This window comes from Microplitis mediator, chromosome 7 (assembly GCF_029852145.1).
Source record: "Microplitis mediator isolate UGA2020A chromosome 7, iyMicMedi2.1, whole genome shotgun sequence".
NCBI lineage: Eukaryota > Metazoa > Arthropoda > Insecta > Hymenoptera > Braconidae > Microplitis > Microplitis mediator.
In genome coordinates this window covers 1498261-1524955 of record NC_079975.1, presented here as the reverse complement: position 1 = coordinate 1524955, position 26695 = coordinate 1498261, and the positions used below count along the sequence as shown (strand labels likewise).

The following is a 26695-nucleotide window of genomic DNA, read 5'->3' as shown; positions in this document are numbered from 1 at the left end:
TTGTAAAATAAAAATACTGCGACTGGGTTCAAATTTCAAATTGTCTTGTTAACCTTAAAAGTAACTGAGTTTGTGTACGTAAACAAACCGGTTGACTTGCATGTGTAAATAAATAAATACTTGTCACTAGTTAATAGTTATTTTAAAAATAGTTTTTGTAATTTAAAAAAAAAATGATGTACCAAATTATAGTTTTATTTGACGGCTACTCAAAACAGCTGGAGAATGGAAAAACGGAAGCAAATTGCTCGTGTACGTTGATAAAAAGTCCGACAATAAACATAATTGTTGACACCATGACTGCTTGGGACCGTGATAAAATAGTGACAGGTGAGTTTTTAAATGATTTGGATATTTTTCATTTTTTATGGCTGATAATTATTTGAATTTTTAGCTCTGAGAAGTCATAACATTAAACCAGAGGACATTAATTATGTCATCTGTACTCATGGTCATGCTGACCATATTGGTAACAACAACTTATTTACCCATGCAAGACAACATATTGTAGGCCATTGCATACAAAGAGAAACGATATTTGATGAATCTCAGATTGGCACCAAAGGTAAGAAATGGAAGCGAGTAGAAGGAATAATTTACTTGCTCATTATATTTATTTATATCAAGAATATCTGATGAAAAAAATGTATGGGGGATTGCATGGGGACCTATAAGAATCCATTAGAAAAGTATGGATTTATGTAAGAATCCATAGGAATTAATATAGGAGCCCTGATTAAACAACTGGATTCGACCGAATTAAAAATTTTAATTCTGTTATATTCTGTCGAATTCTGCAAAACAGAATTCAACTGAATTGAAAATTTCAATTTGAATTAAACAGAATAAAACCGATTTAAAAATTTCAAATTCGTTTTAATTCAGTTTAATTCGGATTCAGAACCAGAAATTGGAGAGTTATTTTCGAATTAATCAGAATTAAACCGAATAGAATTATTTAAATTCGTTTTAATTTGGACAAATTCGGGTTTTCCTGCCGAATTAGACAGAATTCATTTTTAAGTTACGTACCGAATTAACAGAATTTATCCGAATTGAATAGAATTAAAAATTTAATTCTGTTTAATTCGATCGAATTCAGTTGTTTAATCAGGGAGTGCAATGATACTGAAGTTAGCTGACGTCTAATAATTTTTTGATTTTTTAAAAAACGATAAATTATAAAAAAAAAATATTTAAAAAAATTGCACTTCTACTCTTTTTAATTTCCTATATGTGCATTTTTTCAGTTTTTTTTTCCTCAAATTTAATTGTTCAAAATAAAATCCAAATTTTTAATTGTCTGCTAACTTCCGGATCATAGGAGTGTATGGATTTATACAAGAATTCATGTAGGAAACTATGGGTATACTTTCTCATATGGGAAATCCACATAGGAAACTGTAGATACCTGGATTCCCATATAAGAATTTGGATTTATGGATTTTTTTGTGGGAAATTTTTATAGGGATCTGGGTTTCTATGCCTATCGTCTATTGATACGCATATCTAAATAAAAGAACAGACTACTATTTCTGTGAAAACTATCTGAAAACGCCATGTGGAAACCCACATAGGAATCTAGTCTGGATTCCCGTGTAGATTTTTTTGATAGGGCATTAAATTTAAAATGAGTAGGATTTTATTTTCTATTTAAAATGTTCGTGATTGTAATTAAAATACTCAATTACTTGTAGGTGATATAATTAAAAACGTTTAATTTTACTAGGAGAGTATCAGCTGAATGAAGACATAAAAGTTATCGCGACTCCTGGACACACTGCAGAAGACATCACGCTCTTGATAAAAAACTGTCGAATAATAAACAATGATGCGAACGACGTTGATGGATCCCAGGCTCTGCAGACCCATTGCGTGGCAATAACTGGGGATTTGTTTGAAAAAGAAGCTGACATCGCGGACCCGGAGCTGTGGAAAGCGGTGGGCTCCAAAGAACTCCAGCAGACCCAAGCGAAAAATCGGCTGATGATTATCAAGACCGCAGACTATATTGTGCCAGGACACGGGGCTCTGTTTAAAGTTACTGAAGACATGATTAAATTATTAGAGTCGCAATTGTAATTTTAAAAAAAGTACTTGGGGTTACCTTTGCAACACAATATTTTATTTAAAACAATTAATTAATTAATATATTTATGATATTATAAAAGTAAGAGATGTGAACCTGCGTAGCATTTACCTGCAATGCTTATATATTATTTAAATAATTATAATTATAATAATAATAATATAATACTGATCAAAATTATTTCTTATAATTATATCGTACTCCCATAATATAACAATAAAAATAATTATTATAAATGTACATAAAAATTAATAGTGTAAGATAACTATTGAGAAAAAAAAATTGATATTGGATTTAATGAAACTGATGCCGTGCAGAATTTAAATTAGATGTTGGAGTGCGGCAATGTATGACGGATGGCGCCAATTGACTGTAAATAAAAACAAAGACAACAAAAAAACAAAATAAATGGGAATAAATAACAATAATATATATAAATATATTTTTTAAAAATTAAATTTTAGGTATCAACTAATTTATTAGAGTTAATTAGTAATTTAATAAAAATTTAATCATGAAAATTTTACCATACACCAAAAAATTGTGAGTACATGCAATATTTAATAATTATTTTTATTATTATTTATTAGTAATTAGTAATTGTTAATTTTTAAAAATACTAATAGTATGAGAAATAATATATAGATAGATAATTAATTACCATGAAATTGTTGCATTAAAATTTGAAATATTTTCAGTACAAGTTAAATTTAAATAAAAATTTTTTAAGTTTTTAATATAAATAATAAAATATCATAAACAATTAAAAATATTTTAATTATCATTGGCATCATCGACAGGATTTAATATTTTTATTTGTTTTTGTTATTTATATATTTTGTAAGCACGCACACACATACAGTAAATAAAGTTTATCTATGCGCACATGGACATACAGCAGTTTTTTTTATATATTATATTATATTAATATATTAAATTCACATATTTTTTACACTATTCGTTTTTATAATAAATATATATATATATATATATATTAATATTATTGTCGTCAAAAAAAACAATAATTTTTATTAATACTCATCGCAGAAAGTACTTTCAGCCGCTGTCATTACATCGTAGTCATTAATTAATTAATTATAATTTATAATTGTTTTATATATTCATCTAAATAAATAACTGAGGTACAACTGCCAGATACTTTTCTTATCCTGCTTGCAGTGCGGAGTAAAAACTCGCGCTAATGGCAATAAATACTTAATTGCTAAGTAATTAATACAAGTGTACGCGTGTAAATACAATTAATTTTTTTTTTAAATATTCTGTAACATATTTTTTATCTTGTGTATGAGATAAAAGACCCAATTATTGACAGGCTACTAAATATGAACTTATTTTATTTTAATTAATTATTTACTCCCGCCAAATTTCGAAATTAAGACCTGATACAAAAGTTTTTTGAATTCCATTTTCGTTATTTTATGCCGTGAAAATAAAGTTTTATATTTTTGTCAATAAATTTTTCTCACTCCGTGAAGTTTGAAATGAAAATAAAAAAAAAAATTCATGTCTTTGAAAATATCAGAAAAAATACAAACTTTGGCTCTGTGACAATCAACCAGAACATGAATAGTCTAATGACATAAATTAATTAATTATTAGAATTAATATGGCGCGAAAATTTTAAATTTTAAATTCAAAATTCATATTTTATTTATCAACAATAAATACGAGTGATAATTCAGAAGCATCGACCAAGAAAATGTTCAAAACAATTTCAATATTCAACAAACTTTTAGTGTCAACAATTGGGACTCTTACCCTATACAAGAACTCACACCAGAGATCTTGATAATTATAATAAATAAATGTCGGTATTAATATTTAAATTAATTTACAATAATTTTTTTCTCACACACGCATACACAAAATTATCATAACACAGAACTGTTTATATGGTCACGGTGAATTTATATTTACTATAAATAAATAAATACTATTGATAATTAGTTGATTTATAATAATAATAAAAATAAATAGCAACAATAACAATGGTATATCTATCTTCTGTGCAAGTTAAGAATAACATAGGGTTCGTCAGTTGTTGTTGTTGTTGTTGAGTTAGGAATTTCGGAGTTGTTATTTGGTTGATAGCACGGATTAACAGTGTAATTTAAATTTGACTGGTGAAAACTTACCGGTTCGAGACTTCCGGTATTCCAATCACCACCTGCCCCCCCTCCTACCTGATCCCGGTGCTGAGAATGCGCTAGACATAAATCGGAATCTGAATCGGTTCTTCTTTCGCCATTCAAATCCTCCTAAAGTTTAAATTCAACAAATAAATAAATTTTTTCAACAAATCAATTCTAAAAAAAAAAAACAAAAAAAATGCACATGTAGAAAATTTAAAAAACTATAAGTGCAATTTTTTTTCTTCTAATTTATCGTTTTGGAAAAAGTCAAAAAATTATTAGATGTCGGATAACTTCAATATCATTAATTAATTTATTAATTACCTGAGATAATTGTTGAGCTGTTGTAAGAATTCTTGCGAGTGGTGTACAGCAGACCGGCAAAGTTTCAAGTAAAGTCGGCCGTGAGTGTGTAAGAAGCGGCTTCATGTAACGCGTGTCAAAGTCACCCCAAATTCTTGCGAGAAAAGCTTTCTCATTTGGCGGCGACCACGAGGAAGATGATTTGTGTGCCAAGTTTGGACCACTGCCTCCTGTACTACCGGCGTCACCCTGCGAGCAATTATCCTGCATCGAATTGTACTGCAATAAATAATAATATTAATACGCAGCCGCTACTTAATAAGCTACCAGATGCTTCCCGCTTCTAGAAGTTTAAATTTTTTGCTTACGCATTATTTTTATAGCAGTTTTTAAAAAATGTAATTGTTACTGTAGCTTTGAAGCTGTGAAATAATAAAACTAAATGTGTGAGTGTGGAAATTAAAATAAAACCTACCGGAGGACTTTGGTCTCGGTGTAGCTGCAGATTCCCACTGCAACCAAATCCACATGCACTGTCGACGCCACTAGACTAATTAAACAATTTTTCCATTTATTTTTTTTTATTATAAGAAAATTTACTATCGTATTGTTAGGTGCCGATGTGTGCCGCCGGTAGATTATTAACAAAATAAATAAACCGTTTATTCAAATTAATAATTAAAAGATCACCCCAGTACTTAAATTTGAAAAAATATTCCAGTAAATTTTTGTAAGAAAATAAAAAAAAACTGAGCTATTGATGCTCGTTTTCGGAGCGCGCACTGGGATGAACTTTTTAAAAAAAAAATAAAAATTGATGATGTTAATGGTGTGAATGCAAAATGAATTTTAAATAAGCGCCCTTTAATAAAATTATTAAATAATTGATAATAATGACAAGCGAACCAAATATAAAATTTAAAAAAATACTTACGTGTCTTACTTGCCCATGAGTTGCAGACGCTGACGAAGTAAGACCTTCAATTTCCTCATCTACTCCAATTCTACATCACAAATTAATTAATTGCGACCGGGTGATTAATTAAAATATTTATTTATCACCAGAATTAAACACTTACGGAATTTTGAACCAACTGAGAAACTGTGTGGTCATACCGCCTTGGAATATGACAGTAAGTATAACAATAAGACTGGTAGTGGTCAGCATCGATTGTCGTGCATCAGACACCGTGTTCCTGATGGCCAGAGCGAAGCTCATGGCACCTCTCAGACCAGAGCAGAACAGCATGTGCTGAAAGTTCATTGAAATTTTCGGCTTTCGCGCCAAATTCAAAATAAACGCCAGCGGGTAGACGTTTGCCGCGCGGCCTATCAGTGCGCAAGTGAACCCGACGAAAATGAAACCCGGGTCAAAGCGATGTTTGGGGAAAGTGAACATGGAGACCCCGATGTAGCTGAATATAAAGTTCTCGGCGAGGAAAGTTAGCAGTTCAAAGAGCTGCTTTGTACGCTGTCGCGACTCGGTGCTCAGATTGTTGTAGGTGTAGTGAGCCTGGCATATGCCGCAGAACAGCACCGCCACGATACCGGTCAGATCAGCAGCTTCGGCGATTAAAAATGTGCTGTAGGACATCAAGACAAATAGCGCTGATTCCAGCAGCGGAAAATCACGTACCCGCGTGAATTTTGTTAGAAGCGCAGTGATGCAGCCCATCGTTGCGCCAATCAATAATGATAAACCGAATATACGTATAAAGTCACTGAGCGCTTGGAAGAATGCTAGGGTTTCAAAACCACCAGTTCCTGTTTGATATCTTGCTCCGTAATTTTGAATTGATCTGAAATAATTATGGCACAAGATTATTTTTTTTTCGTTTTTTTTATTTAATAATTTTGAATGATGAATACTAACCCACTCAGTACGATAGCAACCGCGTCATTCAAAACACTCTCACCAAAAACTAACGCGTATAAATTAACATCGACATGCAAATCGTTGAATATCGATATTATTGTCAGTGGATCTGTTGGCGATATCAGTGCTCCGAAATAAAGCGTATCGAGAAATACAAATGACTCGGATAAATTTGGTACTAGTTGGAAAAATCCATACATTAAAAGTCTGCAATAAAAAAAAAATAAATAATGAGAGGTAATTTTATTATTCTCTGTAATGGAAGACTTATAAGATTGATCGGGTCTCCGTCTCTTGAGTTCTATAAAAGTTAAATCTTTTAAAATATTTATGACTTCAAAATTATCAAAGCCGGAAGTTTCGATTTCACAGAGAATTTTTTATAATATCGGGATATATTTAGAATTCTTTTTTATAAAATTACACGTTGGGTATGAAATTAAGTCTTATGTAATATTCTTTTTCAAGGATTTTTAATAATTGATTGTTAAAAATTTAAATATCAAAAGTAGATCTTGGAAAGTAGAGATTTTAAAAATTTCAAGGGTAAATATTTATAAGTAATAAAATATTAATTATATTTAGGGCCAGTTTTTTAACCCAAGATTTCTTAAACCCGGGGTTAAAAAAAACCTTGGGTTGAAAAACTGGCCTTTAATAAATTCAAGTCAATACGAATGCGAGTATCAGCTGACATTTACTAGTTTTTTAAATATAAAATAAATTTACCCAATAACAAATGATGATATTGTTGTGCCTATGAGAGCAAACATCAAAATGGCACCTAAATTACGGAAAAAATATCTCTGAAAACAAAAAAAAATATTTGTCATCAAATAAAATCAGCGCAAGATTAAAATCTGAAAACTTACTCTCTTCAAACTGTAGCCAGCATGAAATATTATCGGAGGTAATATAATATTGAAAAAAATCTCTGGATCAAATGTAGCCTAAACAATATATGAATGAGTAACCAGACAAAATAAACAAAATAAATAACAGTGATATATTAAATTACCATATAATAAATCTCCTCCTCTTCTTTGTATATTTCACCGCGAAAAGAATACGAAAAGGTTTTATTTTTAATATTACCACCTCCTTTGTCTTCAGGAAAATGAAGCCACAAAGAATCTGGCGGTACTGATTGATTATATTTGCTGTGCTCAACATCTGGCACAACTGGCATATGATTAATTGTATTCTTTCCATCCGTTGTTCTCAATCCATACCGAATAATTGCTCCAACAATTAAACCTGCATTTAATTATTTATTATTATAATAAATTATTATATTCAATTTAAAACCGTGTCCAGATCAACTCAACAAGACAACAAATTAATAGAAAGTTGGACCGTAAATTTAAATTTACACTTTTGTCCCTTCATTGGGACTTTTTCAGCAACTTGTCCAGTAAAGGGGCAAAATATCCAGTTTATGGTAAAAATTAAATTGCAAATTTGAATTCACTGTCCACCTGCCTGTGAATTTATAATTTAAATTAATTGTTATCATAATTACCATAGATTACAGCTAGACCAGTTTCATGAAGGAATCGCAGCCTGCGATGTTTGAATGTCCAGATAGTCAGGACAGTGAGCGTTAATAAAAATGTATAGAACAGTAGATTTAGACTGTCAAGTCGATGAAGAAATTGTGCTTTGGCATCGAGCTCAATGTCTGTCGATGCTCCATTGCAGGTCCTGGTTGTTATTATCAGGACAATTGAAATAATTAAACTGACAATTGAATTGTTTGATACAATCATCTTTGTACGCAATCACTTATGACAGTGCACTAATAATTATAATAATAATAATAATAATAATAATCAGGTAGATATATATGATATATTTAAATATGTTGAGCTGATTTTGTAGGTGCTCAAGCACATATTGAGTTTATTTAAATTAGATAAATTTATAAAACTGGCCAAGACGACGACGGAATAACCACTTGATTAATACGACGTTAACGAGATAACAAAAGTGACCTCTGATTATTTATATTTAAATTTACTTCATTTAAATTTAGCACCTAATTTTATAAACACGATAACACTGGCCAATACATTTTATTTTTCTTTATGTTGTTTTTTATTTATTAGATAAATTACTGTTGCGTAAATAAATTTAAGAAACAGCTGAGGAGGTTAAATTGTTGCGGAGAATTATTGGGGATTGGAGACCAAGAACGAGAACCAAGTCCACCAACACCAAGACCTGGTGGTTCTTTTATTGCATTTTATAATTACACATACTTATGTACTTGTGACGTACGTGTACATGTATACATGTATAGTTTGTGCGTACGTGTCATATATTTGGGTGCTTCTTGCTCTTTCTGTCATACTGTCGCAATATATTTTTGCTCTTTTCCTATGACAGCGCTACTATGCCATAGAAAAGTGGGGAAAATTTATTAGCTGTCAATAATGAAGAAAGTTTAATATTTTTTTCATTTTTTAAAAATATTTTTAATTCATAAAAGTTGTAAATATAAAAAATAAAATAAATTACTCGATCCCAGCTTGACAACTTGTATGTAAAAAATTATGATACTGAAGTTAGCAGACGTCTAATAATTTTTGGATTTTTTTTTAGACGATAAACCAGAAGAAAAAAAATATTTGAAAAAATTGCACCTATAGTTTTTTAAATTTTCTACATGTGCATATTTTTAGTTTTTTTTTTTCTTCAAATTTAATTGATAAAAAAAAATCCAAAAATTTTGAATTGTCTGCTAACTTCAGGATCATAAAAAATTCTAGCCTGGAATTAAAAAGGAATGAAATCCATGTAGAGATGACAGTAAACTGATTAAAAAATTAGTAAATTTCATCATTTTGGGAAATCAGAGTAAAAAAACAAATGTTTATTTTTAAAATTATTAGTGAGTGATGAATAAAACAAAACAAAAGAAAAAATTCACTGAGATTCGAAATACGCGCCATTTATTTTTTTAAAATTTTGCTCGTAACGTTCGGTTTCATCGAGATATCAATTTTTGAATTTTTGTATCTGGTCACTGATGTCGGCTGACTATTCATGAAAAAAATTATTTTTAAATTAAAGCTCCTGCTTAAAAAAATAAAAGTAAGTGTGAATGTAACAGACGAGTATAAATTTAAAAAAAATGATGAAATTTAAAAAAATCCACGTGCTGATTTTTCTTTGATCTGAATCCGCATTTTTAATTTTTATTCTAATTCTTACATTTTATTTATAAATTCAAAAATTTAAAAAATTCCCACCTGTCAGTTACATTCAAACTCATTGTCTGAGTTCTTCTGAGACCTGGAAAATCTGCAATAATTTGAATGGACAAAAATAAAAATGGGTATGATTATTTTCATGTTTATTATATTTTTATTAACATACATTTCTAAGGACTGACAGAAGTCTTGTCAGCAAAGTTATGGAAATAAACGACTTTAGTTAAAACAATTTAAATAAAAAGGAAGAAAGATAAATTTAGCAGCGCAATCAAGGATTGTCACGACTGACACTCCGTTTAAATGTCATTGAGCGCAACTCGGATGAGGTAGATGTCAAATCATTTTTACTAGAACCTTTACCAGGTGTAGGACTTTCAGACGATGAAGCTCGATCATCGTGATTTGATTTCTCGCGCTCTAAACGCTGTTTACTAAATTTACCCATTCCCGGGCGATAGATTTCCATTGCAGGCCGATCCTTTTAAATAAATAAAAACAACAACAAATTTCAGGCACACATTCAGAACAACTTATATAAAAAAATAATTAATTTAATAATTACTTTGTTTCTAATTCGTCGTTCTAGGCGCGGATCCTTTTTGTCTTTGTCTTTATACTCATGTTCGTTTTTTCTCAAGTTGTCCTCGTCTCCACCGTCCAGTGATTTGTGTCGACGAAGAAACGCACCGTCTCCACCGCCTCCGTCGCCACCACTCTCCAAGGAACTCCTTCGTTTCGGAATCTTTACGTTCCGCACTTTAGTCTCACTTTTATTCGTCTCCTCAGTTTTAATGGATCCAACAAATTTACAATCGGCAACTTTTTCATCCTTTGGATTGTCCGGCAATTCATTCGAACTCTTGCAATCATTACTCTTGTCATCACATTCGCCAGATGTGCTCGGCAATAAATCAACAGTGACATCTTTTTTGGTTTCACATTTATTCAGATCAACTTCCCGTCCTTTATCTTTGGGTAAATCAACTTCATCTTTCTTGGCATCAGCAAGTCGTCGCTTTTCTTGTCTCATTTTCTCATAGCTTTTGCCTTTTCTTTCTTCAGCCAATTTTTCCTTATGATAATTACCACCACCAGTACCAGCACCGGTACCAGTTCCAGCGCCAGCATCTTCTCTCGAACCTTTGGATTCTCGTCTCTCCTCTTTTCCATAATCGTCTCGCCTGTATGATTTTTTATCCTCATACTTTTTATTACCCTGTTTATTATCTCGGTCATGTTTTTTATCTTCGCGATCTCTGTAACTTTTACCCAAAGCTTTAGTGTCCCGATCACGAGCCGGTAATACTTTGTCACGTCTAGTGTCCTCTCTCTTACGGTTTTTTAATTCTTTTGGTAATATTTTTTCTTTGTCATTTTCTTTATTGTCACGATTACTTTCGCGCTCAGCTTCCGGGTTTTTTAATACCTAGAGAAACAAATCAAACATTAATTCTACTATCCACATTATCAACTTATAAATTTAATTTATAAAAAATACCTTTGATACCATGGGCGGTTCATCTTTAGACCGACGTCTTTCAATATCCCGTCGTCGTCTCTCCTCACGTTTTTCGTCTCGGACACGCTGTTTTTCAGCTTTCCGTTGTTTCAAATACTCCAGCAATGGCGTAGTCGTCACTCTCTTCTGAGTATCTGTTAAAAATAAAATTATTAATAAATAAATAAAATAAATTTTATTGATTTGACAGGACAGAAAGTTAATGACTTACTATCAAATGGCTGATATGAGTACTCAGTTTTAGGCTGAGGAACAGCCGCATCAGCCTCCTGATTCTTCAAGCTCTCAAGAAAATTAATGTAATAAGTATCAGCCTCGATGGTGCCGCATTTGGGATCTTTTTTACGGCCGACACGTTTTTTTGGCAGTCTTTGAAAGGGCGCGAACTCCACAACTGCTGGATATTCGACACCTTTAGCATCAACGAACACGTAATTATCAAATTTTTCGCGGAATACAAATATGTCCTGCTGGTCAATAAAATTTATGTAGGCTCGTGAAAATGCATTTTGTCCCAATGACATGTCAGCTTTTACAAAATGGAGATAATCATTGTCAGGAAGTGGAGATACTTGATCAATAAATTGTGCTTGAGACATCGATGGTGGCAATCTTCTAATTACGACCTACGAATTGATAAATAAAATAAAAATAAAATACTAGAACATAACCTAAAAAATTTACTTTTTTAATTAAAATTACCTTAGTCATTGGTTTGCATTTTTCTTTTTTATTGTCCGGTTTATTTTTCGACACCTCGACATCCTGGTGATGGTTCTCAGCTGGCAAAGGATTCGCATTATTTGTTGCTGAATTATCGCTGTTACTATCAAGTTTTTTAACTTCCTCAGTCATTTTAAATATCAATACATAAAAATATATATGTAAATATAATAATTTAGTATCACTTTTATTTTACACCTGTCAACTAAATTATTATGACTAGTTTTCAAATATTTAATTAACTAACTTTTTGTTAATTGATTCAAAAAAATTTTATCAACTTATCGGAGTAAAAGTAAACATGTTGTTTTTTTTAATTTTATTTTGGTTAAGTTTTGAAAATTTACTTTGGTACTAAAACCAGTTTCTAGTTGTTGCCGTTGGTTACTTGTTCTAATGCGTGCGCAGCTGAGTTCATAGTACAAATATATAAATGTATGAGCGGGTATTAATACAAATACAAGTATATTATAATAATACAAGACTCAATTATGTATTGATTCGATTTATTTTATTTAAATTTATGAGAGTGAAAGCGGCAGACATCAAACAAAATTTAAATTATTAATAAATCGAGTAAATAATTAATAAAATAAAATTTGAAAAAATGCGCATTTGAAAAATTTTGAAATTTATAAGTGCATTTTTTAAAAATATTATTTTTTAAATTCTTCCCTCTATTTATTTATAATTTTAAATTTGTCTGATGTCTGCTACATTCACACTCGATGTTAGCAGACATTTAACAATTTTCGAATTTTTTTTTTCAAAAAATCAATTACGAAAAAAAAAAAAAAACTAAAAAATTGCGCATGTAGAAAATTAAAAAAGCTACAGGTGCAATTTCTTAAATAATTTTTTTTTTTATAATTCATCGTTTTTAAAAAAATTCAAAAATTTTTAGACGTCGGCTAATTTCCGAATCATGATGAAAAACTCCGATTGAAAGTTAATCAGAATATTCCAATCAGAGTTTTTAATTAGAGATATTTATTAAATTTCAATATCTTCAGAAGTCATAAATATTTTTATTTTATTTCATTATTTTCAAATTCACTCAAATCCATGATTGCCCTATTTTATTTTACAATTTAAAAAATATTTAATTCACTTTCATTAAAAAGTTTATTTATTTACAAATTCCTAGATTAATTAAATAAATAAAAGTAATTAGTAGTAGAACTTAAAAAAAAATTGACTAGATTTTTCAAATTCTTCTGTAATCATCTCGCTGTTGAGTAGGAAAAAAATACGAGTACAAAAATGGAAGTACTGCCGCAAATGCAAGGCACAGAGCAACAATCGGACGATACCACATCCAAGCAAATCCGATGATCAGAAGACTTATTGACATTGACACAGATATCGTCAGCGAGTCGACGGCAATTATCCCACACAGGAATGATGAATTTTGTATCAATATACGGAGAATATTTGCTAGACATGTAGCGGATGCGAATAAAATCAGCCACCCGAGAGCCCTGAAACGGTTTATAAAAATAAGTTATGATAAAAAAAAAGAATAAAGTTGAATAAGTACCTAATCATCCACGTGCGCCAATAATTATGAACATGCTCCAGATGAAACATTCTGTCCACAGTAATCTGGTGTTTCCTTTGCAGCAAAATTTCATCGCCTTGTGATGTAACAAAAGGAACAATAGTTCCATCAATTAATTTACCAACGACCGTATAAACTTCCCCAGCTTTCCCAGCGTAGGACAGCAGTATCCTGATGTCCCCTACCCGGGGATTCCATAAATCCGCGCTGTGATAATAGAGACCCGCGTGCATTTTGATGTCGCTCCTCTCGGGTCGCTGGTCGCTGGTTATCTCAATGAAGTCTGTGAACTTTTTCTTCAACTCCAGACCCAGCGAAACGGATCCGATCTTCACTTGGTTCGCAATCTGTACTTGGCTTTTTATCGGAACCTGCTTAGGATTCTCGTGGCCAGTCCGGATGTAAAACTGATCCGAGTCAACGAGTTTATCTTTCCACTCGGTGGTGTAGTAATAGTTCTTGTCCTCTTGAATTTCTCCAGCGTACACTCGGTCTTCTTCGATCTCGATCCACTGATAAACTTGCACTCGTCTTTTTAATTTAACGCTTTCAATTATCACTCCGTAGTCTGGTTCAGTCAGAGGCTCGTCGATCCAAAGTGGCCCTGAGATGTGGACCAGTCGACCCTCGTATTCCGTTGGGATTGTCCATAAGTCATCAATTATTCCCACTTGTTCCAGTGCTTCATTCAAAGATTGTGCCACTGATGCTGCTCTGCCCTAAGTAATTTATAAAATATCACTAATTGATAATGACAATGATAATAAATAAATAAAAAAATTTATTACCTCATTCCAAAATAGCAAAGAAGTACCAACTGCACACAAAATGCAACCAATAATTGCAGTCAGCCATGATTTCTTTAACTGTTCAATTATTGTTGGAGATAAATGTCTCAAATTATTATTTATTTGAGGATTCGCATTATTTTCAACAGCAACTGGATCCCTCGGGATTCTCCGCTCAGTAATATTTGCCTTAAAAAAAAATGATTAAATAATTATTTAAATGATAGTGAAATAAAAGCCACAATCTGACATGATCCTGAAAGTGGCATGAGTGTGAATGCAGCAGATATGAGACAAATTTTAAATTACAAATAAACGAATCAATACTCACATACTGATTTTTAATTCTATAGATGTGCATTTTTTAAATTTCATTCGATTTACATTTAATTCATTTGTTTCAAAATTTAAAAAATTGATGATAGTCAGCTACATTCTCAGTAAGTAGAATAAAAATTTTAAAATATGTATTTAAATCAATGGAAAATCAGCACGCGCATTTTTTAAAATTTCATTCATTTGATTAATTCAATTAGTTATTTAAAATTTATGTCGTCTTATGTCTGCTACATTCACTCATATAAATTATCATGATACTGAATTAGTTGACGTCTAATTTCTGGATGAGTGTAAATGTAGCAGACAAAAGACAATTTTTAAATTACATATAAAAAAATTAAACAATCGAATTGATAAAATAAAAAAAATGCATGTACTGATTTTAGAATTTTTTAAAAGTCCATTTTTTATTTTTTTATTAAAAAAATTTTATTTTATTATTTTAAAATTTAAAAAATTGACAGATGTCCGCCAACTTTACTGTCATAATTTCTGGATTTTTATGAGTGTGAATGTAACTGACAACTGGGAAATTTTTAAATTTTTAAATAAATAGATAAAATGTCAGTAGAATAAAAATTAAAAATGCGTATTTACATCAATAAAAAATCAGTACGTGCATTTTTTTAAAGTTTCATTATTTCGATTCATTTATTTATTTATTCATATTTATAAAATGTCTCGTCTGCTACATTCTCATATATTTTATAAAAAACATTAAATTATAAAAAAAAATTGCAGCTGTGGTTTTTTTAATTTCCTACATGTGCAAATTTTTAGTTTTTTTTTTTTTTTACGAGTCATCAAAATAAAAAAATACGAAAATTGCTGATTGTTAACTTCAGGATCATTGAATTATTAAGTAACAATTTTACTTACATTATTTCTATGCATGTTGTAAATAATAATAAACTATTTCAAGTGCATTTTAATTTATTTATCAATTTTATTTATACATAATGCATAATAATTAAATATCTAAAAATATCTAAAGAATTAGAAATGACAATGACCGGCCATGAGAGAGCAGCATCAGTCCTTTGTTTACACGTTCAGCCGGTTTCCAAGTGTACACATCATCATCATCCAATAGAATCCCTGGATTTTTATTTCAAAATTACAGCAGTGTCTGAGTTCTGGGACTTCATAGAAACCGCGCCAGTTCCGCAAATTTTGTTTTTATTTATCCACTTTGTTAAGTACGTCAGGTAATTTGTTTATTTATCACTGATATGTTCAATCAAATACTTTATTTATCATAATAATTATTAATACTGAGACTAATTTGTGGAAATCGATAACATATTTATTTTTATCACCAGTCTAACCTGCAATAAATATATAACCTGTATTTCAGATGTCGAGTCCTGGAGAACGTGTTTCGGCTTTTGCGATGTACTCGCAGTCGCAGAAGCGCAAGAGTTTGGAAGCTGAAGGGTCTAAGAAATTTAAAAAAATGTCCAAGTTACCCGATCAAGTGGACAAAATAAACGGCGAGTCTTTTTGTTCATCTGCATCAGATGATGAGGTCGATTTTGAGCCGGTTGATGCTGACGTTAAAGTAAAAGTCAGCAAGAAGACATTGAAGGCTGATAAGTCTGCTGGTAAACGAGTCACTGCGTTGTCTAAGAAAGTAAAGACGAAAAAGTTGCTGGTGAAGGGAAAGAAATTGTTGAAAAATGACAAGCAGAGTGTGAAAAGTTTCAAGGGTGAGTCTGCAGCAAATGCCGAAGCTGATGAAGAACAGGAACAGAATACGAACTCAATAAATCCCATAAAAGAAACTCAAACGTTATTTGAATGGTTGATTCATCCGCTGTCACTTGATGAGTTTTTTAAAATAAACTGGGAGAAAGCGCCGCTGCACATTCAGAGGGGCAAGAAAAATTATTACAAGATTTTGCTGTCGACTCCGTTGATTGACGAGGTCTTGCGTAAATTCAACGTCTTGTTTACTAAAAATCTTGACATAACTTCGTATTCTAGCGGACAGAGAGAGACTCACAATCCTCCGGGTCGTGCATTACCCAGTGTTGTGTGGGATTATTATTCAAACGGGTGTTCAATAAGAATGTTGAACCCCCAGACATTTATTCCAAAGATCCACACGTTGAACTCAACGTTGCAGGAATTTTTCGGATGCTTTGTCGGCGCTAATTTTTATTTGACTCCACCAGGAAGTCAAGGGTTCGCGCCGCATTATGACGACATCGAGGCTTTCATCCTGCAAATTGAGGGGAAGAAACGCTGGCGGCTGTACAAGCCGCGCAGTGAAGAAGAACATCTTCCTAGATTCTCGTCGGAAAATTTCAACCAGGAAGAGATCGGCAGGCCGATACTTGACGTGATATTGAATGCCGGCGATATTTTGTACTTTCCGCGCGGTACGATTCATCAAGGCGAAACTCTTGATGAGAGCCACAGTCTCCATTTAACTTTGAGTGTTTATCAGAAGAACTGCTGGGCTGATTTTATTGAAAAACTTGTTCCCGCGGCACTAAACAGCGCGATTTCGCAGAACTCCCAGCTCAGAGAAGGACTGCCACTAGGTTATTTAAATAACATCGGGTTGGTTCATAAAGTAAACGGTAGCAAGTCCAAGGACAATGAGTTCCGCAGAAAATTTGTTGAGACGACCAAAGATTTGCTGCACAAAGTCATAGACATGATTGACGTCGACGCCGCCGCGGACCAAATGGCCAAGGGACACATCCACGACTGCTTGCCTCCGGTTCTGGCGCCTGTGGAACTCGAGTGCTCGGCTCTAAAGGACGGCGAAGTGATGGTCGAGGAGGGAAGGATTGAAAATAGGGTCGAAATCGAACCTGACACGAGGATCAGGCTCACCAGAGCTCACTGTGCCAGACTAGTCGAGGAAGACAACTCCTTCAAGCTGTACTACTCCTGCGAAAACTCGAAAGAGTATCACGAGTACGAGCAGCAGTTTCTGGAAGTAGAGGAAAATTTAGTACCGGCTATTAAAAAAATTATTTTGACGTACCCTGAGTTTATTAAAGTCGATGACTTGCCTATAGACGGCGAAGACAACAAGGTATTGTATTAATTTTTTGAATGTTTTTTGTTGTAATTGAAAATAAGTATTTTTTTATCGTTTATTTCTTTGCAGGTTCAAGTGGCGAGAGACCTTTGGGAAAAATGTATTGTTTTAACTGACCAACCACTTCCGATAATTGAGTAAGATTACAATAAAATATTATATGTATATATCAAGGAGCAATAGCAGTTATAAAAAATATACTACATTTTAAAAAATTTTAATTATTTAAATTAAGAGATAGTAATTTTTTTCCCCAGAAAGTTTCTCCTCCGGTTCTTCTATTCAGCTAATTTTTTCTTCTGTCCTCAATTCAAATGTTGTCCTGCCCAGGTTCGAATTCCAGACAGACTAAATTTTCCCGCTCAATGACTTCATCGAGCGCGGGATTAAAAACTCAGTTTAAAAATATAATCTCATTTATTTGAAACTTTATAAATTATTAACAAAATAACTTTATTTTGAGTTCAAAGCATCCAGTGTAGTTATTTTTTCGGTACTATTTTTTTTTTCTTTCGCCAAAACGTATTCAATGTAACCGATGTACCCGTCGTTGTCTAAATCGTCTTCTTCCAACACCCGGTCCACCATTTTAATAATCATGGGGATTTGGTCCTCCAGGTTGTAATCATGAACTTCATTGTCGTCTTCGTCGTTGTGATACGTGTGCTGAAGAGCGTGGAGTATCTCCAGTCCATCGAGTTTCGTATTATTGTCTTTGTCATGCATCCTGATGAACAAAAAACCAAATAAATGAATGAATAAAAAAACATATCTATTAATTATCAATAAAAATTAACTCACTTGAAGAAGTAAAACTCAATTTCTTCATCAGTCATCGCGTCTAAAGACAAACCCGCGTAGTCTGTACCCATGTCTTCAACTAAATGCCTGGTAATTAAATAAAAAAAATAATTATCCAAAGAAATTGCCAATGGAAGTGATGAAAAAAATAATTACGATGTGTCGTGGAGCAACTGCGAGTCCTGAGTCAACTTGACGTCGGCCTGCGGGGTGTAATGATGATGGGAGACAGAACTTCTCGGATGATGAGGACCCCGGAAACCCGCAGACGATTGCAAATACATTGCGACAATTAATATCGGTATCATTTCAAGGCTGAAAATAAATAATTATTCTATTAAAAGTACAAATATAAATAATAACAATGAGATAAAATTAAACCTGCTGGTACGCTCGACACGGGAGCACTCGAAATAAAGGGGGTTAGAGGAAATACTGTAGACATGTAGATGTATAACATCAAAACGCCCCCCTGGCCATCGACAGATGGGGCTTTGGGGGGTCTACGGTAATTATTATGCGATTACCCACAAGCCCATTGATTTAGATTGGTGACAGCCGGGGGTCTGATATACGGCATATATAAGTATATGTGGACTTGGTACTTGGATTTTCATACTTGTTGCAGATATTTTACACTCGCGATTTCATAAATTTCCAATGAAAAAAAATATCGCGTAATAAATAAATAAATAAATAAATTCAGGAAAGTTATAAATAAAGTAGGTGTCGGAGTAAAGTAGTGTAGGTGATGACAGGATTGGGATAGGGTACTTAGGAATCAATTTTACAAGCTTAGCGAGCGTCAGTGGACCGGGAATGCATATGTTGAGTATGTTCCCCAAGGACCTGTCTTCTCTTTCTGCTTCACTTTCTCTTTCTCTTGCTGTTGCTGTTGCTCCCAGTGAGCGGTAGTGCCATCACACATGTATCCACACTGATGCACTGCAAGTGGACCCCTGTGGTACAACTAGCACCCCGTAGTAGATCCGAGCTCGCGAAATACGAGTGAGATCTATCCACCCTTATTCAACAACTTGGGAGTGTCGAAATCCATAAATAATTTATATCATTTGGTTCATTCAACTTACAGGGAGATTGACAGAGTAAGTACAAGAGAAGAGAAAAAAACGCTACATGCTCGTGTTCGAGGGGACCGAGTCCGAGTGTTCTCTTACAGAGTTTTCAACCTGCCAGACAAAGAGTTGCTTGATAGTCTACCAAGTGAACAGGCTGCAGACCAGACCGACACTGGAGGCTGCTCAACACCTAATTTGACTTTTATTTTACTCAAAAAAAAAATTTTTAAATATGGGATACTTGCGCGAGGATTTTTTGTGGCTCGGGTCAGTCATCAAACGGATTATTTAAAAGCTATTCCGAGGGATATTGTATTTTTAAATAATTTTTCAGTAGATAAACAGATTCTGGTTGTTGGAAATAGTAGCGGTAATACGATACTATGATTGTAGATGCATTTTAAATAACCCGGCGGCGCTTGATCTCATCCCCGTGACTATCGTCCTTCCATCGGCGCTCTTTTACTCTTCTGCTCGGGACGTTTTTAAATTTTTTTATCCCTTCATTCCATCTAGCTCCATCCAAACCACACTCGCCATGTATATATATATATATGTCCAACTTATTTAGCTCTTTACTTCGCATCATACATATTTTATTAACTATTTTTAAACATTTAGCATCAATATTCTATTACAGAGATTTACAGTTTTTTATTTTTTCTAGATAAATTTTAAAATTTAAAAAAAAATTAATAATTACCTGATGTTAAATAGCTTTTGGAATTTTTTCTCTGGTCATCTGATGATACTGATACTGATACTGGTCCTGGAACTGCTGCTGGCGCTAGTGCTGATGCTGATGTTGATGTTGATAAAAAAAAAATTTTGTTATATATACTAGTGTGTATTTTTTTGACACAATATCGTCCCCGGGGTTACCTATGTGGATATGTTTACCCGGCTATTTTCTACAATACTCGTTGACTCGCACGCGCGAGCGATTATCGACGTTTTTACTTCTGGGACCTGCGTGAATGTGATCCTGCGCGCAAAATCCCACTAGCGCGGGTGTTTGTTTCATTTTTTGGATTTAAGATTTTTACTTTGCACTCTGAACAATTACTAAATATCCTTTATAATTTTTTTTAAAAATCTATTCGACGGATTTGAATTTTTTTAGCAGCCAATTGCTCAGAAAAAAATTTAGAAAAAATAAATTTCAAGAACTTGGAATTTTTTTCTTTTAAAAAATTCATGACCGTTGGTAAAAAAAAAAAAATGTAATTATTAGATCGAGTAGTTGATATTTCCTCGGGCTTGATAGATCGATAGATCGATTGTAAAGGAAGAAGAGTTCAAGGGATGGATTTGAGGAAATAAAAAAAGTTACAAGTTGAGAATATGGTGGGTAACTTTTGAGTGGTAATCGAGAGCAAGGGTAGATGAGATAGATGATGATATATATAGGTATACTGACAGCAAGTAGAAAAGAGGAGACCGAGAGAGGATGAGGAGCAAGAGGGAGTATATAACTCTCCGGTTGTCATGGAAACCAGCGTAGCCTAAAGCTATGCTTTTATTGATTCCAAGCCGCAAACAATGTACAGGAGTGTGGATGTTTCGCCCTGTTCTCTTGACATCTATATTTGTATTTACTCCGTTTCATCTTCTGTCTTGTTGCCATATTTTTATTATATTTAACTATTATTATTTCGCGTTACTCTTTATTTATTTCCACCGCGGCGCTCTCATTGCAGCACAAATGTTCGCCAAATAACGTTATTATTATTATTGTTATATATAATTTATAAAAAGTTTTGCGGAGAACAGGGACCGGCTTAATTACAAAGCCAGGACAATGGATGATATCGAGTATTTCGGAGTCATCGAGCCGAGTACCTGAATCAATCATTAAATTTTCCATATGACTGATACGTGCAAGAACACCCACTGCGTTTCTCGTTTAGATTTTTGCCACCCACTGATAGCTCCACCACACTGACTTTATATATTTTTATTACTTAGACTGCTAATAATTCTTTTTTTTTTTTTTTTTACTAGTACACTGCAAAAAATGCGGGAGTTCTGGAGTTTGAAAAAAACAGAGAATAATTTAGGAGTTAATTTAAATTTTTTAAAAATCCTCATCTACTCTAAGGAATTTTTAAATTGGAGTAAATTAAGAGTTAATTGTTTACAATTTTTATTTCGGAGTTTTTTTTTCAAATATATAGAAATTTTACTCTGAGGAATTGGAAATAAAAAAAAATCCGCTCCGCATTCACTCCGCAAATTTTTTACTGTGTAAATTTATTTTTTTTATAAAGAAAAAAAAATGCGTATTGAAAATTTTGACGCATGAAAATTGCCCAGAGGGATGCGCCACCCAGTGATCGATGTTTTGTCCGATCGGACTTTATCAAACTTGTTCAATACATTCATAACTTGTGTGATAGTTTTATTTGTCATGCATGCCCACATATATATAAATCTATAATATAATTTTATTTATTAAAAAAATAATAAACTCGGGTCGAGAAAATTGAGGAAATGAAAAAGTTCTCCGGATGATTAGCTCCAATATCCTGAAATAATTTTTATTTTCATTTTATTTAATATCTTTTTAAAAAAAGATCTTATCAATTTTGCTGATATATTCTTTAAGGAGTTTTGCTGAAGGCATCGGACCATATATTTATTTTTCCGCGTTGGTGAACGCGATATCCCCGGACAGTAGACAGCAGAGATACCTGAGACCTGAGACACTAAAATCTTTCTTTCCTTTTATTTATCCTCCGCACTGATCGAATGGGAATTTATTTATCGGTACAAAATGGCAGTAGGCAGAAATAAAATAAAAAATTTATAACTCAATATTTTTTTTATCGATCGAATTTTTTTGCTGCAAGATCGGCAAAGATTAAAAAAACCTCGGCTTCTCTTCCGGTATTTTTTTTTTACAACCGACTAAGTGCAAAATTATTTTTAAAATATTTTACTAACCGCGTTATCGTTTAAAGCCGAAACCAGCACAGTCTATACTCGACTCTTATTACGACGTATCCCAAAACAGGTGGAAAATTTTTTAAGGGATCCAGGAATTAAAAAAAAAATTAGGGACTAAAGTCACCCGATGGTTTGTCAAGAATAAAATATACCACTGGTGGTTTTTCCCAAAGTCGTCGCGCTCCCAGCGGTTTTTATCCCTTTCATTACCCTCTTTATTAGCTTATTTACGAGGTCAATTTTCGGCTGATTAATATTTCATCAATGTGACAGTAAACGTAAGTATTTACTTCGGGTAAAAATAAATAATTTTCCATCATTTTTTTTTCTCTCATATTTATTTACATTATATATGCACATACACGGTTAGGGGCTGTACTCGTGGTACCTGCGAGCTTGCGAACGAGACTTATGATGAGGTTTCAATTTGCCGGGGGGCGCCGTCAGGCTGCGTTTAACAACTTTTTAATGGGCGGAGGGAGAAAACTAGAAGAGAGGAATAGACGGAGATGGAAATAAAAGAGAGCAAGGAAGAAGAAGCTGCTAGACAGGAGTCATGTCTCCGTGAGTTTAATCTTTAACTAGACGCCATAAAAAATCATTAAATTATTTATAAACTTTTTTTTAAATTTTGTCATAAATAAAATATCAGCAATAATTAAAAGCATTTCTACATCTGGATGAAATGTAAAAATTCATATCTGAGGTAAAAAAAAATAATTAAAAATTTAATAACTAGAAACATCGAGTTAATATCCATGTACATGTTGTGTGCGACTAGCTTCTCTATTCAGAGTATTTTCGCAAAATTTTACCGGTGTCTCTGTTATCGTGCTTCGCACCAGCAAGCCCACTATCAACACAACTATATTCCAACTACACAACACCCACACATACATGACATCATCATAGTCTAGGTTCGTATCTCGGCTTTATATATATCTATATATTTATATATATATAGGATCCTCAACTCCTCGTTCGCTCAACCGGGTGGTTCACCCTCTCCACCTTCCTCTGGTTCCCCTGGCCCCCATCTAACCTAGCGAGCATCCGCGTTCTAGAGCTCTCGCAGCTCTCGTAATTGCATTTGACGTCGCTACGTTTTTGTTTCAGAGCAGTACGTGACGCTTCCGCCCCGTGAGTAGTGTAGTACTTTCGTACTTTCTCTTATACCCTCTTTATCTCTCTTTCCCAGCATCCTGGTCCTTCTTTTCTTCCGAGAGCTTTTACCGAGCTCTCTTAGTTTTACGGCTACGAGAGTCTCTCCTCGAGATAAGAGAAATAAAACAACTCGCTTGACAAAATACAACACCGTCCGTTATAACAATTCCGACTTTTTTTGAAATCATTTACTGCATTTTGTTCGGGAGATATTTTTTATGTCAATAGATGCCCGTTTTTTCGTAATTACTGTCGCTGTTAACTCTGCAAGCATATTTATTATGGTTTTTTATTTTTTTTACTAAATAATAGGCTAAATGTTGTAGATAAAATGATAAAGTAGACGTTATTATATCGAATTATCGTGACAATAATAATCTACTGTCGACACGTGTTGGCCAATTGATTTTACGGCACGTGTCTTCAATAAAACCGCACTTGTCGAAACATCAACTCTATCATCATTTTTTATATATAGTTTCAAATATAAAAATTTATTTATTTACCTTTAAATTTATCTTAACAACAACAAATATTATTTTTAATGTTTAAGTTGTTTCAAAATTTATACATTTGTATAAATATATACTTGTTTTGATCGGTACTTGATAATTGTTAGTGTCAATGAACACACATTTGATCCATTTCAAAATTAATTTATTGGTAATTTTTCGCTGGTTACGTATACTAGCATCTGCAAACCAATTCTATAAAATATATAGACAGTTTAAATTTAAATTAAATTTTTCAATTAACACAGTTATTATTTTTTTACTTATTACTTTTAACATTCAATTATTACATTGTAAAAAAATTTGCGAAGTGAACGCGGATTAAAGTCGGAGTGACTGCGGAGCGAGTGGCTGTTTATTTATTTCATCCCTTCGGAGAGAAATTTACTCCGAAGGAAAGTATTTCAATATTAAAACTCCGAATCGAAGTGAATGCGGATTTAGGGGAGGGAGGGGCAAAAGGGGGTACTTGAGGAAATACCAAGTTTTCGAGGACTCAAATACGCTAAATCTTTTTTTTTTAATGATATTCAAAGTAAATAGAAGAAATTTTCAGTTACCGTTGAAAAAAAAAATTTTTCATTTCTGCGGGCAAAGTGGGGTACCCCCTAAAAAAAGTAAAAAAAAAAATTGATGGATTTTAAACGAATTTGATTGAGTTGAATTTATTTGTAAGTAATTTACATGAAGAAAAATTATATTTTACATGTTTATTGGATACAAAAGAAGAAAAAAAATTTTTAATAGTTTTTATCATAAAAAAAACGTCATTAATATTTTTCTACTAACAATTGATTTTTGAAAAAGTTTACAAAAAAAAATTGAAAGTAACGCTTAATTATATTTACAGAAGTGATTTTGGAATGTTTAAAAACCATTTAAAATATAAAACTTTTTTTTTATCAAATTCTGGGGGTACCCCCTTTTGCCCCCTCCCCTCTTCCCTTAAATTAAATCTAGACCACTCCGAAATTACTCCGCCGAAAAGACAAACTCCCTATTTACTCCATATGCGGAATGATTTTTTTAAAAAACTCCGAAACTCCGTGTGACAGAGTGAATTCGGATTTAAATGAATTTTGTAATCACTCCGAACTCACTCCCAATGATTATCATTATTATTATTTTTGTAATTATGCAAGAAAAAAAAAAAAAAACTACAGTTTTGCTAAAATTAGATAAATTTTATACAGATATTTCATTGATGAATCATTTTTCATGATTTATCTATAAAATGTTTGTATAAGTAGATACAAAATTTTGAAAAAAGAAAAAAAAAACGATCAATTTTTATCAAAATTTACTTATTTGCATTTTTCAATACAATCTGCACTCGTTATTATCAATACCATCGGCGATATCTCAATTTAAATTTACGCGGTTACGGAGCACATTACATACATTCGAACGAACACGCCAATAAATAAAAATAAAAAGCGATTATTATTTATATTGTAAAAAATATAAAATCGATTACAGATAAAGATCAATAAAGCAATATAGAAGTAGATGATAAAAGTTGGATTGGTTTTGCATCCTTGGATAGTCGTACGCAGATCAAAGCTGCTCGGAAATTTCGACGAACTATACATCGATACATATGTATACATGTGCATGTACATATACATTTCCATATATATAGAACCCAGGGGTTTATTTGGGAACATGTGTGTCGGAGAGAGACATTATCAGAGTACAGAGGTATAGAGTTCACCCAATGGACTCGGTATTTTCGACGGCGGGGGTGCCATATCGGTGGGGCGTGGTCCAAATCTGTCACATTCGCCACACGAGTTTATGCTTTTCACATATTCAACAGAGATACTTATTCAATCCATTGTATTTTTAACTTTTTTTACTTTATCTTTAACACACTTTACAAATAAATTTATTGTATTTTAAGTTTAAGTCGACGGTTTCATCAACAAGTCAAGACAGACAGGACCACTCATGTCATTACTGTATACATATATGTTTAAAGGATTGAGCTGCAATATGTACACTGGTTTATCCCGATACTTTCATCTAATCTACTAATCTACCCTCCTTCCATATCTTTTACAATCTTGATTCTATACATTAATAAACATAGAAGGGTATTTATTTATTGATATTTTTATACTCTTACGTCATCAAGTCATGGAAGATGACGATGACGATAAAGATCCAAGATTATAGATTTCATTTTTTTGAAGTATTACTATTATGGTGATGGAATTGTACGCGTGTGTTTATTATAAATAAAATCAAGTGCACGGGGAATGAGATATCAGGTCTCGTTATAAAGTCAAACTGTAAGTGAATGTTTTAAATTGACTTTGCAACCACTATTTCCTAGATACCATAACATCTTTGAAATAATGTTTCACAATTGTTACACTGATTTCATATATTTAATATATTAGGATAGATATTTTTTTTCGTTAGACTAAAGGTTGCGAAATTTGAAAATTAATTTGAATTATCTATTTTTGAGGTCGTTTGAAAATACAAAAATATCAGACGCGGAAAAATTGGAAATTTTTGAGCGACCTTTAGAAATTCATATTTTTAAAAAATTTGA

The 26695-nt window shown here is 32.6% G+C and overlaps 6 protein-coding genes across 11 annotated transcripts; 2 read left to right on the top strand and 4 right to left on the bottom strand.

The window, feature by feature from the left end:
• The first annotated feature begins 30 nt into the window (after positions 1-30).
• Positions 31-2082, top strand: LOC130672490 (metallo-beta-lactamase domain-containing protein 1). The gene is made up of 3 exons (XM_057477102.1): positions 31-330; positions 395-565; positions 1730-2082. Exons 1-3 carry the CDS (start codon positions 174-176, stop codon positions 2080-2082), a joined length of 681 nt encoding a protein of 226 aa, XP_057333085.1. The 5' UTR covers positions 31-173.
• A 235-nt stretch (positions 2083-2317) lies between these two features.
• Positions 2318-8649, bottom strand: LOC130672487 (sodium/hydrogen exchanger 7). Of its 3 annotated transcripts, XM_057477100.1 has the most exons (11): positions 7944-8647; positions 7440-7678; positions 7294-7371; positions 7151-7227; positions 6419-6628; positions 5625-6344; positions 5480-5549; positions 5021-5095; positions 4567-4824; positions 4246-4368; positions 2318-2459 (listed from the first exon to the last, which is right to left on the bottom strand). In XM_057477100.1, exons 1-11 carry the CDS (start codon positions 8188-8190, stop codon positions 2415-2417), a joined length of 2142 nt encoding a protein of 713 aa, XP_057333083.1. In that variant the 5' UTR covers positions 8191-8647; the 3' UTR covers positions 2318-2414. The 3 variants fall into 3 exon arrangements, with proteins under 3 accessions (XP_057333083.1, XP_057333081.1, XP_057333082.1); XM_057477098.1 differs by lacking the exon at positions 2318-2459 and having other exon boundaries at positions 3367-4368; positions 7944-8648; XM_057477099.1 differs by lacking the exons at positions 2318-2459; positions 5021-5095 and having other exon boundaries at positions 3367-4368; positions 7944-8649.
• Positions 8650-9777: 1128 nt separating this feature from the next.
• LOC130672457 (regulator of nonsense transcripts 3A) lies at positions 9778-12205 on the bottom strand. Its single transcript, XM_057477059.1, has 5 exons — positions 11861-12205; positions 11370-11784; positions 11138-11292; positions 10202-11065; positions 9778-10117 (listed from the first exon to the last, which is right to left on the bottom strand). Exons 1-5 carry the CDS (start codon positions 12011-12013, stop codon positions 9908-9910), a joined length of 1797 nt encoding a protein of 598 aa, XP_057333042.1. The 5' UTR covers positions 12014-12205; the 3' UTR covers positions 9778-9907.
• Positions 12206-12918: 713 nt separating this feature from the next.
• On the bottom strand, positions 12919-15599 carry LOC130672458 (transmembrane protein 43 homolog). 2 transcript variants are annotated; one of them, XM_057477060.1, is made up of 4 exons: positions 14562-14606; positions 14231-14419; positions 13422-14161; positions 12919-13362 (listed from the first exon to the last, which is right to left on the bottom strand). In XM_057477060.1, exons 1-4 carry the CDS (start codon positions 14589-14591, stop codon positions 13089-13091), a joined length of 1233 nt encoding a protein of 410 aa, XP_057333043.1. In that variant the 5' UTR covers positions 14592-14606; the 3' UTR covers positions 12919-13088. The 2 variants fall into 2 exon arrangements, with proteins under 2 accessions (XP_057333043.1, XP_057333044.1); XM_057477061.1 differs by lacking the exon at positions 14562-14606 and adding an exon at positions 15449-15599 and having other exon boundaries at positions 12920-13362.
• A 20-nt stretch (positions 15600-15619) lies between these two features.
• Positions 15620-18011, top strand: LOC130672456 (ribosomal oxygenase 1). 3 transcript variants are annotated; one of them, XM_057477055.1, is made up of 4 exons: positions 15620-15777; positions 15927-17621; positions 17697-17764; positions 17885-18011. In XM_057477055.1, the coding sequence occupies exons 2-4, from the start codon at positions 15927-15929 to the stop codon at positions 17994-17996; spliced, it is 1875 nt and encodes a 624-aa protein (XP_057333038.1). In that variant the 5' UTR covers positions 15620-15777; the 3' UTR covers positions 17997-18011. The 3 variants fall into 3 exon arrangements, with proteins under 3 accessions (XP_057333038.1, XP_057333041.1, XP_057333040.1); XM_057477057.1 differs by having other exon boundaries at positions 15624-15768; XM_057477058.1 differs by lacking the exon at positions 17885-18011 and having other exon boundaries at positions 15621-15777; positions 17697-17847.
• Positions 18012-18018: 7 nt separating this feature from the next.
• LOC130672462 (multiple coagulation factor deficiency protein 2 homolog) lies at positions 18019-20543 on the bottom strand. The gene is made up of 4 exons (XM_057477065.1): positions 20211-20543; positions 18585-18743; positions 18429-18515; positions 18019-18354 (listed from the first exon to the last, which is right to left on the bottom strand). The coding sequence occupies exons 2-4, from the start codon at positions 18734-18736 to the stop codon at positions 18081-18083; spliced, it is 513 nt and encodes a 170-aa protein (XP_057333048.1). The 5' UTR covers positions 18737-18743; positions 20211-20543; the 3' UTR covers positions 18019-18080.
• Positions 20544-26695: the final 6152 nt, after the last annotated feature.

Bases quoted from the DNA above. Each gene is read 5' to 3' on its own strand.
- LOC130672457 (XM_057477059.1), bottom strand. From the start codon at position 12,013: ATGACTGAGGAAGTTAAAAAACTTGATAGTAACAGCGATAATTCAGCA. The intron at 11,066-11,137 runs GTATTTTTTATA...TTGTTTCTCTAG, and splicing joins AACCGCCCATGGTATCAAAG to GTATTAAAAAACCCGGAAGC. The intron at 10,118-10,201 runs GTAATTATTAAA...TTTATTTAAAAG, and splicing joins AACGACGAATTAGAAACAAA to GATCGGCCTGCAATGGAAAT.
- LOC130672462 (XM_057477065.1), bottom strand. From the start codon at position 18,736: ATGATACCGATATTAATTGTCGCAATGTATTTGCAATCGTCTGCGGGT. The intron at 18,516-18,584 runs GTAATTATTTTT...TTTAATTACCAG, and splicing joins CAGTTGCTCCACGACACATC to GCATTTAGTTGAAGACATGG. The intron at 18,355-18,428 runs GTGAGTTAATTT...TTTGTTCATCAG, and splicing joins ATTGAGTTTTACTTCTTCAA to GATGCATGACAAAGACAATA.
- LOC130672456 (XM_057477055.1), top strand. From the start codon at position 15,927: ATGTCGAGTCCTGGAGAACGTGTTTCGGCTTTTGCGATGTACTCGCAG. The intron at 17,622-17,696 runs GTATTGTATTAA...ATTTCTTTGCAG, and splicing joins TAGACGGCGAAGACAACAAG to GTTCAAGTGGCGAGAGACCT. The intron at 17,765-17,884 runs GTAAGATTACAA...TTTTTTCCCCAG, and splicing joins CAACCACTTCCGATAATTGA to AAAGTTTCTCCTCCGGTTCT.
- LOC130672458 (XM_057477060.1), bottom strand. From the start codon at position 14,591: ATGCACATCTATAGAATTAAAAATCAGTAT. The intron at 14,420-14,561 runs GTGAGTATTGAT...TTTTTTTTTAAG, and splicing joins ATAGAATTAAAAATCAGTAT to GCAAATATTACTGAGCGGAG. The intron at 13,363-13,421 runs GTACTTATTCAA...AAACCGTTTCAG, and splicing joins TGGCGCACGTGGATGATTAG to GGCTCTCGGGTGGCTGATTT.
- LOC130672490 (XM_057477102.1), top strand. From the start codon at position 174: ATGATGTACCAAATTATAGTTTTATTTGACGGCTACTCAAAACAGCTG. The intron at 331-394 runs GTGAGTTTTTAA...TTGAATTTTTAG, and splicing joins CCGTGATAAAATAGTGACAG to CTCTGAGAAGTCATAACATT. The intron at 566-1,729 runs GTAAGAAATGGA...TAATTTTACTAG, and splicing joins ATCTCAGATTGGCACCAAAG to GAGAGTATCAGCTGAATGAA.
- LOC130672487 (XM_057477098.1), bottom strand. From the start codon at position 8,190: ATGATTGTATCAAACAATTCAATTGTCAGTTTAATTATTTCAATTGTC. The intron at 7,372-7,439 runs GTAATTTAATAT...TATATTGTTTAG, and splicing joins AGGAGGAGATTTATTATATG to GCTACATTTGATCCAGAGAT. The intron at 6,629-7,150 runs GTAAATTTATTT...TTTTTATTGCAG, and splicing joins ATATCATCATTTGTTATTGG to ACTTTTAATGTATGGATTTT.